Raw genomic sequence first — 14,174 nt, forward strand, 5'->3', positions numbered from 1 at the left:
TTAGATCCTCTTAATGCATTTTTGTTTGGGTTTCCACTGGCGTGGAATTACCAAAAATAGAGAGGGCATTGCCTAACATATGAAACAGGAAAAGACCGCTGTGTAATTCCTTTATTTGTAACTGTATTCTGAATATCATCATTTTAAATGGTAACTGTAATGGAATACAGTTACTCATATTCTGTATTTCAAATACGTAACGCTGGTACATGTATTCCGTTACTCCCCAGCACTGCTTAGTTGCAACAAGTGGTTATTTGAGTTGCTGTTTCCCTCCTATCTGCTCAAAGCAGTTAGGGCACTTTCCTCTGAGCTTTGATATTAGCAATGCATTTTTAAAATTCATTCATTTATTTATTTATTTATTTATTTATTTATTACAGAGAACTGTCGCTCACTAGATACACAATATTGCCAAAGGTTTTCACTCCCCCACTTAAATCTTGGGCGCAAGCATTTCCCTACATGTTGAACTGTGTATGTGACAAATAAAATCTGAATTTGAACTCTAGCATTTGTGAAAAAATGGGTCATTCTCAGTGAATTCTAGAATGGTACAGCTGTGAACCTTTCTTAGTACTGAATATTCTAGAGACAATTATTAGTGGCAAACAATCAGTGGGGATTTTATGTGATGGGTAATATAAAATAGTGCTCAGATGTTGCCAAGTTTCAGCAGAGTCAATTGTTACAGCCAATGACTTGTCAGATACTTAGACAAATCTGTCTAATCTTCATGTGGCCTCCAGGTTAGCTCAAGAATAATGTGTAGAGAGCTTCATGGAATGGGTTTCCATGGCCAAGCCTTACATCATCAATTGCAATGCAAAGTGTAGGATGTGGTGGTGTAAAGCATGCTGCCAGTAGACTCAAGAGCACTGGAGTGATTAATAACGCTTCTCTGTATACGATCTTGCTCTGGTGGTTGCCAGAAAAACTGTATACGACTGACTGTTGAAGAGACTGAAATCCTCAAAGCCTCATCCGCCTGAGTCGGTCTAAATAAGGTGCTGAATCTTTAGCCGTATAATTATTGGTAAAGTATGGAGTTCTGGAATATATAAAATTTGTTTGCGCTATGGTTATTTTCTTAAAATTCAGGATTATAAATGTAACAAAATAAGTGGAAGTAATCATTCTGTAATGATTCTGAATGAATGAAGTGCAATAGTATCATGAATAGGAGGTGTTTTTGTACAAAGGTCACGATGAACAGTAAAAAAAGGATTTAAGCATGGTGCAACTGGTGTCATTTGGGTCAAAAGTGATTTCAACAGGACTAGGGAAAGGGGAGAGTAAAGTTTGTGAAAGCGTATAAAGTGATGTTTCTCTTAATAAAGAACTGCTCTCCGGATTTTGTCACAAGCAGATGAACCATTTAGAGAGCAAACTCTTCCTCAAAATGTTCCATCTGCTTTGTTTTTAAAGTGAGGAGCACTGAAGGATTAAGCATGGCAAAGCAAATGCCAATCTCCATTTAAAGTCTAATATTGTGGACAATCCTTTTTTTTCTTTTAACTCTTTGTGAAGCATCAAAAGTAAAACTAGGGTATGAATATCACATCTCATAATGCTTCTTACAGGTTGTTCTAGCTCTTAAAATTAACAGATCTCTGGGACCTATTTTCCTGGGCACTAAAGTTTAACCTTGCTATTCACCAAGTCCATAGATGACTCAGGAAAACTGATTTTATAGATGTGGCAGTTGAATGTGCCTACCTTTATGATTGCTCCTGGGTTGCCTCATCTAGATTTACGTGAATTTCCTCACCACCAGCTTAGGCTACGTCTACACTAATCTGGATAAATTTGAAAACGGTGTTTATGTCTAGAAACACTCCGCGTCCACACTATCATTTTCAGTTGTTTTCATCCACACTGAAAAAGCTACGTTCCTGTACTGCGTATGCATGAAACGTCTGCCGTTTATTTACTTTACGGCTCTTTGAAATGTTGCGGCAAAATGTCGAGGAAAAGTGCTGAGTTTTATCTGAAGGTTTCTGGAGGATGTAGAAACTTATATTATTCTTTACAGTTTTTTCTGAATGCTTAAACCCTAACTGTGATTCCTGTAGCACAATCTCTAAAACTATTCAGACTTACAGCAAAACCACTCACTGAGTTTGCAAAACTAAAAGCACAAAAACTGCTTTGCACTCAGTTTGCAATTTTGTAACACACACTTTGCAAAACTGTAGGCACAATTAACTACACAACACTCAATTACCAAATTTCCAACACACTCCTAGCAAAAGTATACACATGTATGGCTATCATTAACACTAATTTGCCAACTGTCTGGCACACTTTCACATGTGAAAACTTTTTTAGATAATTAGTTCACTTTGCAATCAGCCTAAGCACTATAATACAGGTAAGCTGTGTGTGCGGAGTACAATGGAGGGAGCAGAAAGAGTGAGAAGTAAAGGAGGCCGAGGAAGAGGACGTGGAGGTGAAGAAGTAGGATGAAGAGGACGACAAGGACAAGGAGGAGCAAGAGGAAGACGAGGAGGGGGGAGAGGAAGGGTAGGAAGAGTAAGAAATAGAATTGCTGATGACATCAGAGCTACAATAGTGGACCATGTAATCAACCGTGGAATGACCCTGAGGGTAGCTGGCCAACGGGTCCAGCCTAACTCGAGCCGCTACACTGTAGCAAGTACCATAAGGACATCTTGAAATGAGAATCGGTTAGTACAGTCACTTCGCACAAAGATTTGTAGCACTGCCATATGCCAATGAGAAACACACCAATACCATTGACGTAAAAATACTGAAATTGTTACTTTACAGTATCAGAATCAGAATCAGAATACTTTATTGATCCCTGGGGGAAATTATTTTTTTGCTAGATGACCAGATTGCTAGATGACCAGATGCTGGGGGCAGAGGAAGCATATTCACTGCAGACCAAGTAACCCATATAGTCATTATGGCGAATTGCAAATAATCCTATACTTGGAAATAAACACTTGTGTTTGTTTTGATGTGTTTGAATAAACACCAGTACTTGAAGTTTGGATCCCTCTATGCTTATGGATCTATGACAGAAGTATGAGCTCAAACTGACATAGCCTACCTTGTGCACAGAGAAAGCAAAAGCCAGATGTGTTTTGTATTCATACCATCAGTGTGCAGTTGGCGCATTGTGTGCTTAGTAGATGATGGCTTGTGTGTACTGTTTGATACGGAAACACCATTTTTACGAAGGTGTGAAGAGTTAATCTAGCTGTGTTTGCTTTTGCAAGAGAACTACAATGTTTTGATTATTGGGTGACAGGTTTTCTTATTTGTGTGAAGAGTTTTGCAAAATTAGCCAATAGTTACAAAAAATGTGCTTAAGCAATCAGAAAAAACTGTAATAGGGCTGTCAAAATTGAGAGCAAACAAACAACTGCTGTACAATGCCGTCCACCATCTTAGTTGAATCGGTCACATGACTGCATCATATGACTAAAATGCGTCATCGTTTTCAAAAGCCTCCGTTTTCGCAGCCCACACTGCGACGCATAAACGGCGTTTTTAAATGTATCCACCTTAGAGAGCGTTTTCAAAAAGCTCAGTTTACCTTGACCAAAAACACCGTCTCAGTGTGGACGGAAGGCCAAAACGGAGAGAAAAATATGCATTTTTAAATGAAAAGTGTGGACTTGGCCTTAGATCAGTTTCTGATAACCTATTAGCATAATATCCCTAGGATCAGTAACACACAGATCCGGTCGAGACTTCCTGTACAGGGGTAACTGGTACCTAACTGAATATATTGTGCCAGGTGTAGATAGGATTTTGGTGTGGGGTAGTTTTATTTAGAAGGAAGGCTTAGACCCTTAGTTCTAGTAAAAGGAACTCTTAATGCTTCAGCATACCAAGACATTTTATGCAATTTCATGATCCCAACTTAGTAGAAATAGTTTCAGGATGACCCCTTACTTTTCCAACATGTTGTACGCCAGTGCAAAAAGCAAGGTCTATAAAGACATGGATGAACAAGTCTAGTGTGGAAATATTTGACAGGCTTGCATCGAGTCCTGACTTCAACCTGATAGAACACCTTTGGGATGAATTAGAGCGGAGACTTTGAGCCAAACCTCCTTTTCCAGTTTCAGTGTCTGATCTCAAAAATGTGCTGCAGAAAGAATGGTCCAAAATGACCATAAACAAACTCCTAAGCATTGTGGAAAGTATTCCCAGAAGATCTGAAGCTATTATAGCTGTAAAGAGTTGGTCGATATTATTTAAGAGGGAAATATCACTCAAGTTCATATGTGTGTGAAGGCAGAATACTTTTGGCAATATAGTGAATATATATATATTTTTTTCAAACCATTATCTGTAAACCCTGGAGCTAGTTGTGCAGGAAGATGTGAGTAGATCAGCATTATCTTAATTCTTAATTCTTAGACAAATCTGTCTTGCCCCAATAACAATGCCACGTTCAAAGTTACATAAATTACTTTTCTTTCCCATTGTGATGCTAGGCTCTTATAGACTAGAGAATGACAGACTAAGTGGACTGGGTTTACAGTTTTTTACAGACACTAGGACACATTTCTCAATACTTAGGTCACTTTTGCAAAACTCCTCACACAGTGAGCACAACAGAAGTCTATGTGGGCTAAACTGAGGATCAGTTATCATTGTTTTGGCACAAAATGCATTCAATGACTACATCTCTCAAATTTCATGAATTATTTTCTCACTCAGACACAACAACTGCCAAAAATCTTTGTACGTACAGGACATTTTGCATGTACTTACATACTGTTTTCAAAACTGTTAAACTTATGGCCAAAACAATAACATAATGCAAAACTGAATAAGACAGCAAAATTCAACAGCAATATTTTATTGAAACATATTTTACAGTTTTTTCTGAATGCTTAAACCCTAACTGTGATTCCTGTAGCACAATCTCTAAAACTATTCAGACTTATAGCAAAACCACTCACTGAGTTTGCAAAACTAAAAGCACAAAAACTGCTTTGCACTCAGTTTGCAATTTTGTAACACACACTTTGCAAAACTGTAGGCACAATTCACTGCACAACACTCAATTACCAAATTTCCAACACACTCCTAGCAAAAGTATACACATGTATGGCTATCATTAACACTAATTTGCCAACTGTCTGGCACACTTTCACATGTGAAAACTTTTTTAGATAATTAGTTCACTTTGCAATCAGCCTAAGCACTATAATACAGGTAAGCTGTGTGTGCGGAGTACAATGGAGGGAGCAGAAAGAGTGAGAAGTAGAGGAAGCCGAGGAAGAGGACGTGGAGGTGAAGAAGTAGGATGAAGAGGATGACAAGGACAAGGAGGAGCAAGAGGAAGACGAGGAGGGGGGAGAGGAAGATGAGGAGGGGGGAGAGGAAGATGAGGAGGGGGGAGAGGAAGGGTAGGAAGAGTAAGAAATAGAATTGCTGATGACATCAGAGCTACAATAGTGGACCATGTAATCAACCGTGGAATGACCCTGAGGGTAGCTGGCCAACGGGTCCAGCCTAACTCGAGCCGCTACACTGTAGCAAGTACCATAAGGACATCTTGAAATGAGAATCGGTTAGTACAGTCACTTCGCACAAAGATTTGTAGCACTGCCATATGCCAATGAGAAACACACCAATACCATTGATGTAAAAATACTGAAATTGTTACTTTACAGAATTGCTAGATGACCAGATGCTGGGGCAGAGGAAGCATGTTCACTGCAGACCAAGTAACCCATATAGTCATTATGGCGATTGCAAATAATCCTATACTTGGAAATAAACACTTGTGTTTGTTTTGATGTGTTTGAATAAACACCAGGGGCCTGTTCTTCGTACCGCGCTAAGTGAGTTAGCTGGATGAGATTGTTGACGATTTCGCGTGATCCTGGATCGTTCGGTTCCCCGAAGCCCATCCGGGACTTGCTGTCATAGCAACAGAGCCGTAAGCGTAAACCTGCTGGGGAGCAGGTTTACTTTATGTAAACAGGATTAGATCGCGGCCACGCAGGTATGTCCGCGTCATTCATACGAAAGCAACAGCGATATTCCACCACTGTTTCACCATAAATAAATAACATCAATGTAACTAAAGATAATGCAGCACTTGATCCTTTTATTGATTTCACACAGATACATACAGGTCATTCCCTAAAAAAGGGAAATGTACTATTAACATTCTATTACATGTATGTGATTATTACAGATGTAATTCATATTTCAGAGTAGTAATTGTAAATTACTTCGTGTAATCAAGATGAGAGACCACGGCTATAAAAGCGAAGGTGGATTTGGGAAGTCTGTCGCAGTCATATCCTGTCCGTTTACGCGAGCAACCCATTGCGGAAGGTGCAAGATTGATAAGGAGAGTCCTCAGAATTCAGCGTATATTGCGGGACAGACAGGATCCTTTAGCTCAGCGCGACAGTGTGCTCATAGAGAGATATCGATTTTCCCGTGAGGGTATTATTCACTTAACCAACTTGTTGACGAGGGGGTGCAGGACCACCACCTGTCTTTTTTTTTGCTCTGCCCTTTTCTTGGTTGCTGTTATGAAAAAACAAACAGAGTATTCCAGGGTCTCTTTCCAAGAGACGACAAGCAATATAAGTGATAAATATTACCATTCTGTAGAATATTCTTATATTTCACTTTTACTTGTTCCCATGTTCTAGTGGGTCCTGTTGTGGCTCTCATGTGAAAGGGGATATAATATAACATATTATAATATAATATAATGTAATATAATATTGGATAATATGGTGTGATATGATAAATCTACCCTACCGCCTACTGGTGTTGGCCAGAGGGGCCGATGGCGCAATATGGCAGCCTGGCTTCTGTCAGTCTGCCCCAGGGCAGCTGTGGCTACAACCGTAGCTGCCTCCACCAGTGTGTGAATGTGAGAGTGAATGAATAGTGGCATTGTAAAGCGCTTTGGGTACCTTGAAAAGCGCTATATAAATCCACTCCATTATTATTGAATTACTTACGAGTTTGATTTGTCAGCAACTTTCTGCCAGCCCTCTCTCCTTGCTTTTGCAGCCTTTGCAGTGTTCCCTTGCGTTTTAATTAAACTCTGAAACTCCTGAAATCCCTCACTCAAGAGTTCTTGCTCTGCTGCCGAAAAATACCGAGCGCGCTCCTTCGACATTTTCGCCGACCAATCAAAGGGTTGCCGATCAATGTTTCTACTATCGATGCGTAGCCCCTGTTGGGCCACCCAGTGATCTCACATTACTTCATCCAGCTATACTAATCGTCAACAACAGGTGTGTTCGGGGAACCGGAATAGCGAGCTCAGAGTTAGCGCGATGATTTGGTCTTGGATGTTTCATTTGATCTTGGATGTAGTAAGCGACGTACGAAGCACAGGGCCCAGTACTTGAAGTTTGGATCCCTCCATGCTTATGGATCTATGACAGAAGTATGAGCTCAAACTGACATAGCCTATCTTGTGCACAGAGAAAGCAAAAGCCAGATGTGTTTTGTATTCATACCATCAATGTGCAGTTGGCGCATTGTGTGCTTAGTAGATGATGGCTTGTGTGTACTGTTTGATACGGAAACACCATTTTTACGAAGGTATGAAGAGTTAATCTAGCTGTGTTTGCTTTTGCAAGAGAACTACAATGTTTTGATTATTGGGTGACAGGTTTTCTTATTTGTGTGAAGCGTTTTGCAAAATTAGCCAATAGTTACAAAAAATGTGCTTAAGCAATCAGAAAAAACTGTAAATCTAAAAATGCAGTTTAACCAGCCACAGCTGATTCTCATTGTAGATGAACATCTACACAGGTGTTACTCCTTCAGTTTTTCAACTCCTTCAATTCTGGCATGCCAGAAGATTCTTTCCTAGGTGTATTGCCCTAGATGACATAAGATGTGATGTGGATGGGAACCTGTGGCCAAATGGAGAAGACCGAGTAGATTAGCATTACTATTGTATGTGTATCAGTGGATGGTGTGTATACAAATTCTTGTATTTTGGGATTACTTAGTGCAAAAAACTAAAAATACATAAACAAATATTGACGAATTCTGCGAATTATGTGAAAATTGAATGACACAAAGATGGGGCTAATTGAGACTTACAGCAGTGCTAACATTTCTGAAAAAAACACTGTTTGGATTATTGTATGTGTCACTAAATTCCACATTTATGGTCAATTGATCTGTTGTAACAGAAGCAGTAGTTGGTGTTATTGTAGTAGTTGTGTTTGCTGTTGTTGTTGTAGTTGACATCGCTGTGGTTGTAGTAGTTGGCACTCTTGTAGTACTCGAAACCCGTGTTGTTGTTGTGTCTGTCGTTGGTGTGGTTGTATTTGGCATCAGAATTGTTGTATTGGTTAGAATTGGTGTTGGTGCAGTTGTTGGTAATGGTTTTGTTGTAGTAGGATCTGGTGTAGTTGTGTTTGGAATCAGTGTTGTTGTGTTTAGCATTGGTGTTGTTGTAGTAGGATCTGGTGTTGTTGTGTTTAGCATTGGTGTTGTTATAGTAGGGTCTGGTGTTGTTGTGTTTAGCATTGGTGTTGTAGTAGTAGGATCTGGTGTTGTTGTGTTTGGCATTGGTGTTGTAGTTGTAGGATCTGGTGTTGTTGTGTTTGGCATTGGTGTTGTAGTTGTAGGATCTGGTGTTGTTGTGTTTAGCATTGGTGTTGTAGTTGTAGGATCTGGTGTTGTTGTGTTTAGCATTGGTGTTGTAGTAGTAGGATCTGGTGTTGTTGTGTTTGGCATTGGTGTTGTAGTTGTAGGATCTGGTGTTGTTGTGTTTGGCATTGGTGGACAGGGAATGATATCTGTGGAGAAACATTCAAGAATTCCTTATATTGTTTTAGTGACACGGAGAACACTCATGACGCAAACTTGATGAATTTAAAGTGAATAAAAAAAATACATCTTGTTATAAAAACGACAAGGTCCTTACTTGTGACTGGTTCACAGAATTCTCCATCAGGAGGAAATCCCTTTATGCAATCACAGGTTTGTGAGGTAACATTACTGCATGCGCCGTACTCATCACACTTGCCACATGACCAAGCAAACTGGTCTTCACACTGACACTGGAGTCCTCCAGTGGAGTTTGGATAGCACCCTTTTCAAGACATTTAAAAGAATAACAAAACACAGTTCACAAGTCATACAGCACCATATGAACAGCATTAAATGTGTTGGAGTGTTGGAAGTCAAATAAGATCAGGTCCTTACATGTGGTGAAGTTCAAGTCTTTCAGTGTTAAAGACCCAGTGATGATTTTGGGGAAGGAGAAATTTCTCAGAATATTTCTGAGCACAACACTGAAATTCTGGGGCACACTAGATGCTGGGATGTGCAGTTCAAGGTCTATATCAAAGTCCACTGGTGCTGTGAAGGAGAAAAGGGGAAATCCATCACATACAACTGTTGCAATGATGGGAAACTATATTTACGTGAAAATGTAAAACTGACCCAAGTTCGACTCATGCATGTTACAGATTTTCAAATACCTTTATCATTTAAGAATGCATTACTTATTAAAGTATGTTACTTGTCCAGGTTTATCCATTACCAACACATGGGTTTAGGTCAATGCCTAAAAAGCTACTTGGTAAGTTTTAGAAAATTAGCAGCGGCTGAGCTAAAGCACAACAGTAGCCATATCTTTTGAAAGTGTTTTCTTTGTTGCCAAATTGATGGCCTCCATGTTTTTCTCTCTAAATAAAATATTGTATACACTTTCCATTGTAAAAATAATTTCTTACATATTGATAATTAATAACACACCCAAAATACAAATGAAACATAACAAGATCATTTGTGTCTTTGAACAGAAACAATCAGATAATTCTGTAGTGATGACTTCACAAACTGCCATGAGACTGGGATGCTCAGTTCGTCTGGTGTTTCTTCAAATAAAATTTTTTATGTTTTAAGAGTTTACACTATATCTCAGGCATACAAAGAAACAATAGAGGTGATATTTAGAACATCCTGTACAGTATTCTTTTAAAGAATAAGAATGTATAAATGTGTGTCACATTTAAAGAATTTGCAAATAATGAACGCAGTGTTAGATCTGTCAATGTTTCTTTAATACAGTGTGTATAGAATGAATTGAACTGTGCTTCCACAAATGAATAACAAAGATGTTTGTCATACCAGGAGGTGGTGTTGGGCAAGGAGCGACGCCTGTGGAAAAACATTATATGTTTAATTATTTAAATTTCAAGCCAGAAACTAAACACCATGACTTTGGTTATGTCATAGAAATGTCAGCAAGGATAATGAATGCAGTGTTAGATGTGTTAATGTTTCTTTAATACAGTGAGTATAGAATTAATTGCAGTGTGTTTCCACAGAGCAATTCATATCTAATGTCTAATCACTCTCATAACACAATGTTAGGTAATCAGACAGTTGAAAAGTTCATTCATTTATTTGATAAAGGCAGTAGTCTGTTCATCCAACAGCTAGATGATATCAGTTCTTACTTGTGATTGGTTGACAGAACTCCCCACTCAGAGGAAATCCCTTTATGCAATTACAGGTTTGTGAGGTGACATTACTGCATGTGCTGTACTCATCACACTTGCCACATGACCAAGCAAACTGGTCTTCACACTGACACTGGAGTCCTCCAGTGGAGTTTGGATAGCACCCTTTTCAAGACATTTAAAAGAATAACAAAACACAGTTCACAAGTCATACAGCACCATATGAACAGCATTAAATGTGTTGGAGTGTTGGAAGTCAAATAAGATCAGGTCCTTACATGTGGTGAAGTTCAAGTCTTTCAGTGTTAAAGACCCAGTGATGATTTTGGGGAAGGAGAAATTTCTCAGAATATTTCTGAGCACAACACTGAAATTCTGGGGCACACTAGATGCTGGGATGTGCAGTTCAAGGTCTATATCAAAGTCCACTGGTGCTGTGAAGGAGAAAAGGGGAAATCCATCACATACAACTGTTGCAATGATGGGAAACTATATTTACGTGAAAATGTAAAACTGACCCAAGTTCGACTCATGCATGTTACAGATTTTCAAATACCTTTATCATTTAAGAATGCATTACTTATTAAAGTATGTTACTTGTCCAGGTTTATCCATTACCAACACATGGGTTTAGGTCAATGCCTAAAAAGCTACTTGGTAAGTTTTAGAAAATTAGCAGCGGCTGAGCTAAAGCACAACAGTAGCCATATCTTTTGAAAGTGTTTTCTTTGTTGCCAAATTGATGGCCTCCACGTTTTTCTCTCTAAATAACATATTGTATACACTTTCCATTGTAAAAATAATTTCTTACATATTGATATTTGATAACACACCCAAAATACAAATTAAACATAACAAGATCATTTGTGTCTTTGAACACAAACAATCAGATAATTTAATACAGTGTGTATAGAATGAATTGAACTGTGCTTCCACAAATGAATAACAAAGATGTTTGTCATACCAGGAGGTGGTGTTGGGCAAGGAGCGACACCTGTGGAATAACATTACATGTTTAATTATTTAAATTTCAAGCCAGAAACTAAACGCCATGACTTTGGTTATGTCATAGAAATGTCAGCAAGGATAATGAATGCAGTGTTAGGTGTGTTAATGTTTCTTTAATACAGTGAGTATAGAATTAATTGCAGTGTGTTTCCACAGAGCAATTCATATCTAATGTCTAATCATCTAATCACTCTCATAACACAATGTTAGGTAATCAGACAGTTGAAAAGTTCATTCATCTATTTGATAAAGGAAGTAGTCTGTTCATCCAACAGCTAGGCAATTGCAGTTCTTACTTGTGATTGGTTGACAGAACTCCCCACTCAGAGGAAGTCCATAACTTTTGGTTATGTCATAGCAATGTCAGTAAGGATTTTGAACGCAATGTTAGATCTGTTAATGTTTCTTTAATATGCTTCTATTTCTTCAGCTGCAAGTTTCTTACTTGCGTTTGGTTCACAGAACTCTCCATCAGGAGGAACCCCTTTGATGCATCCACAGGCTTGTGAGGTGACATTACTGCATGCACCGTATAGGCCACACTTTTCACATGACCAACCAAAGTGGTCCTCACACTGACACTGCATTCCTCCGGTGGAGTTTGGATAGCACCCTGTTAAAGTCATTCAAAACAATGACAAAACACACCTCATAAACCATGCACCAGAGTATGAACACATTTAAATCTGTCCGAGTACAAAATTCTTACATGTGGTGAAGTTCAAGTCTTCAATTATTAAAGACTGAGTGATGGTTTTGGGGAATGACAAATTTCCCACATAGTTTCTGAACAGATCAATGAAATTTGGGGGCAGGCTGGATACTGGCAAGAGCAAGTTAAAGTCTATATCATACTCCACTGGCACTGTAGAGGAGACAAAAAACAAGCACCCCATTTATTTAAGATGTTTCTACTTCTGTTGCAACTTTATATATATAATATACATGTGAAATACATATATCACATGTATATTAAATTACATGTGATATATCATTTAGTGATATAGCTGTTGGTGTAGCTAGTGTTGACACTGAGAAAACATTTCTCAAACATTTCATAAATTTTAAATATCTCTCGTAAACAAGAAAATTGCGACTACAGCAACTGAACCTTTGAAACAAATTTCATACAAATGGTCAGAGGGCCCGGTGGCGCCAGTGTCCGGCAGCCTCGCCTCTGTCAGTGCGCCCCAGGGTGGCTGTGGCTACAATGTAGCTTGCCATCACCAGTGTGTGAATGTGTGTGTGTGAATGGGTGGATGACTGGATATGTAAAGCGCTTTGGGGTCCTTAGGGACTAGTAAAGCGCTATATAAATATAGGCCATTTACCATTTTTATACAAAGTTATGGCTTTAGGATAGAATTCAAATCAACATACTTTACACTTTAAAAAAAATTACATTATTAAATCCTTTCACAGAACACAGACGTAGAAACCTCAGTCTAACTACATATGCTGGATAAATGTACTTACATTTACATTACATACTTACTTACCTATCACATGTGATACATGTTTGCCTAGTCCTACCTGGGTTGCTGGTTTTTAACTGGCAATATTGCCCATCTGCTGGAAGTCCATTAATGCATCCACACGTATCACCAACGATGGCATCACAGGCCTCATAGTCAATGCATTTGTTATATGACCAAGCAAAGCTCTCCTCACATGTGCACTGGTATCCAGTTATGTTTGCAGTTATGTTTGGTGAACACACTGAGAAGAACACAACACAATGGTTCAATGTGACACTTTGAGTGAATAAGATTGGCAAGCAATGGAGATGCAACATAAATGGATGTTTTACCTGTTGTTGTATTAATGCTTGTAATCTCACCAGTGGCGTTGATCAATAAAGGAAAACTGAGAGTGTTCAGTATCGACTGGAATTGTTCCAGATTTGAGACGCTTATAACAGCTTGGAACTCATACTCAGTGGAATTTGATGAAGCTAAAGGTAAAAAAAAAGAAAAAAAAAGAAAAACCCAAACAAACCATAAAGCAATGATAACACTGATAATCTGGACTTGGTCAGATACTGTTATTGCTATTCAGTTCTGCTTGTTCATTGAATATCCTCCCTCGTCTAGTTTTTAAAGCACTTTGCAAAGCATGTTTTTTTTTAATAAATACAATTATTATATAATTATATTATTAGTCAACAAACATGTGTTACGTTGTAGTAACACTGCTAAAATTTTACTCACTTTCTCTTTTTTGTCTTAGATGAATGCTGGATTCTTCTGCACTCATTAACTCCTGGAAGAAAATCCAGGAGGAAAATGATTTGTTTCACTGTATTTTTTCATCATTATACATTCATTCATTTTTATTCTTACCTCAAAGAAGCCGTTTAGAAACTCTCTGTGTCTCTCATACTTAAGACAGTTCCATATGACTAGGAGAATAACGATGCATAACGAGACCTTTCGTAATGTCATCCTAACTAAAGAGAAAAGAACACAAGTCCTTTTAATAAAATCAGTCATTATTCACGGTGTCATGCTGCTGGCATTCCTTCTGTAAATGGGAGCCAACAGGAAGGCAAAAGGTTTTCTGCCTTCCAGATAATGTGCTGCTCAACTTGTTTAAATGTATTTGGATCATACCAGCCTGTCAATGTTTATTTGTTAGCATGCAAACAGAGTTTTAAAAATGTTTAACTTCAAACATTGGCAAAGTCAACAACTTGTAATACTA

General features: G+C 38.4%; 1 protein-coding gene across 1 annotated transcript; it reads right to left on the reverse strand.

Moving 5' to 3' along the window:
* Positions 1-7,227: 7,227 nt before the first annotated feature.
* Positions 7,228-13,963, reverse strand: LOC146684513 (uncharacterized). The gene is made up of 13 exons (XM_085443797.1): positions 13,814-13,963; positions 13,682-13,733; positions 13,282-13,425; positions 13,005-13,190; positions 12,181-12,336; positions 11,917-12,084; positions 11,428-11,457; positions 10,742-10,897; positions 10,461-10,628; positions 10,129-10,158; positions 9,199-9,354; positions 8,918-9,085; positions 7,228-8,789 (listed from the first exon to the last, which is right to left on the reverse strand). Exons 1-13 carry the CDS (start codon positions 13,961-13,963, stop codon positions 8,071-8,073), a joined length of 2,283 nt encoding a protein of 760 aa, XP_085299923.1. The 3' UTR covers positions 7,228-8,070.
* Positions 13,964-14,174: the final 211 nt, after the last annotated feature.

Source organism: Copadichromis virginalis, linkage group LG20 (assembly GCF_057382275.1).
Source record: "Copadichromis virginalis isolate Kocher_CV1m ecotype Utaka linkage group LG20, C_Virginalis_male_GT1.1, whole genome shotgun sequence".
NCBI lineage: Eukaryota > Metazoa > Chordata > Actinopteri > Cichliformes > Cichlidae > Copadichromis > Copadichromis virginalis.

What these genes read in the sequence shown, in the direction of transcription:
- LOC146684513 (XM_085443797.1), bottom strand. Translation starts at nt 13,963, where the DNA reads ATGACTGATTTTATTAAAAGGACTTGTGTTCTTTTCTCTTTAGTTAGG. An exon ending in AAGCATTAATACAACAACAG is followed by an intron (nt 13,191 to 13,281) that starts GTAAAACATCCA and finishes TGTTCTTCTCAG; the next exon opens with TGTGTTCACCAAACATAACT. An exon ending in AGACTTGAACTTCACCACAT is followed by an intron (nt 9,086 to 9,198) that starts GTAAGGACCTGA and finishes TGTCTTGAAAAG; the next exon opens with GGTGCTATCCAAACTCCACT.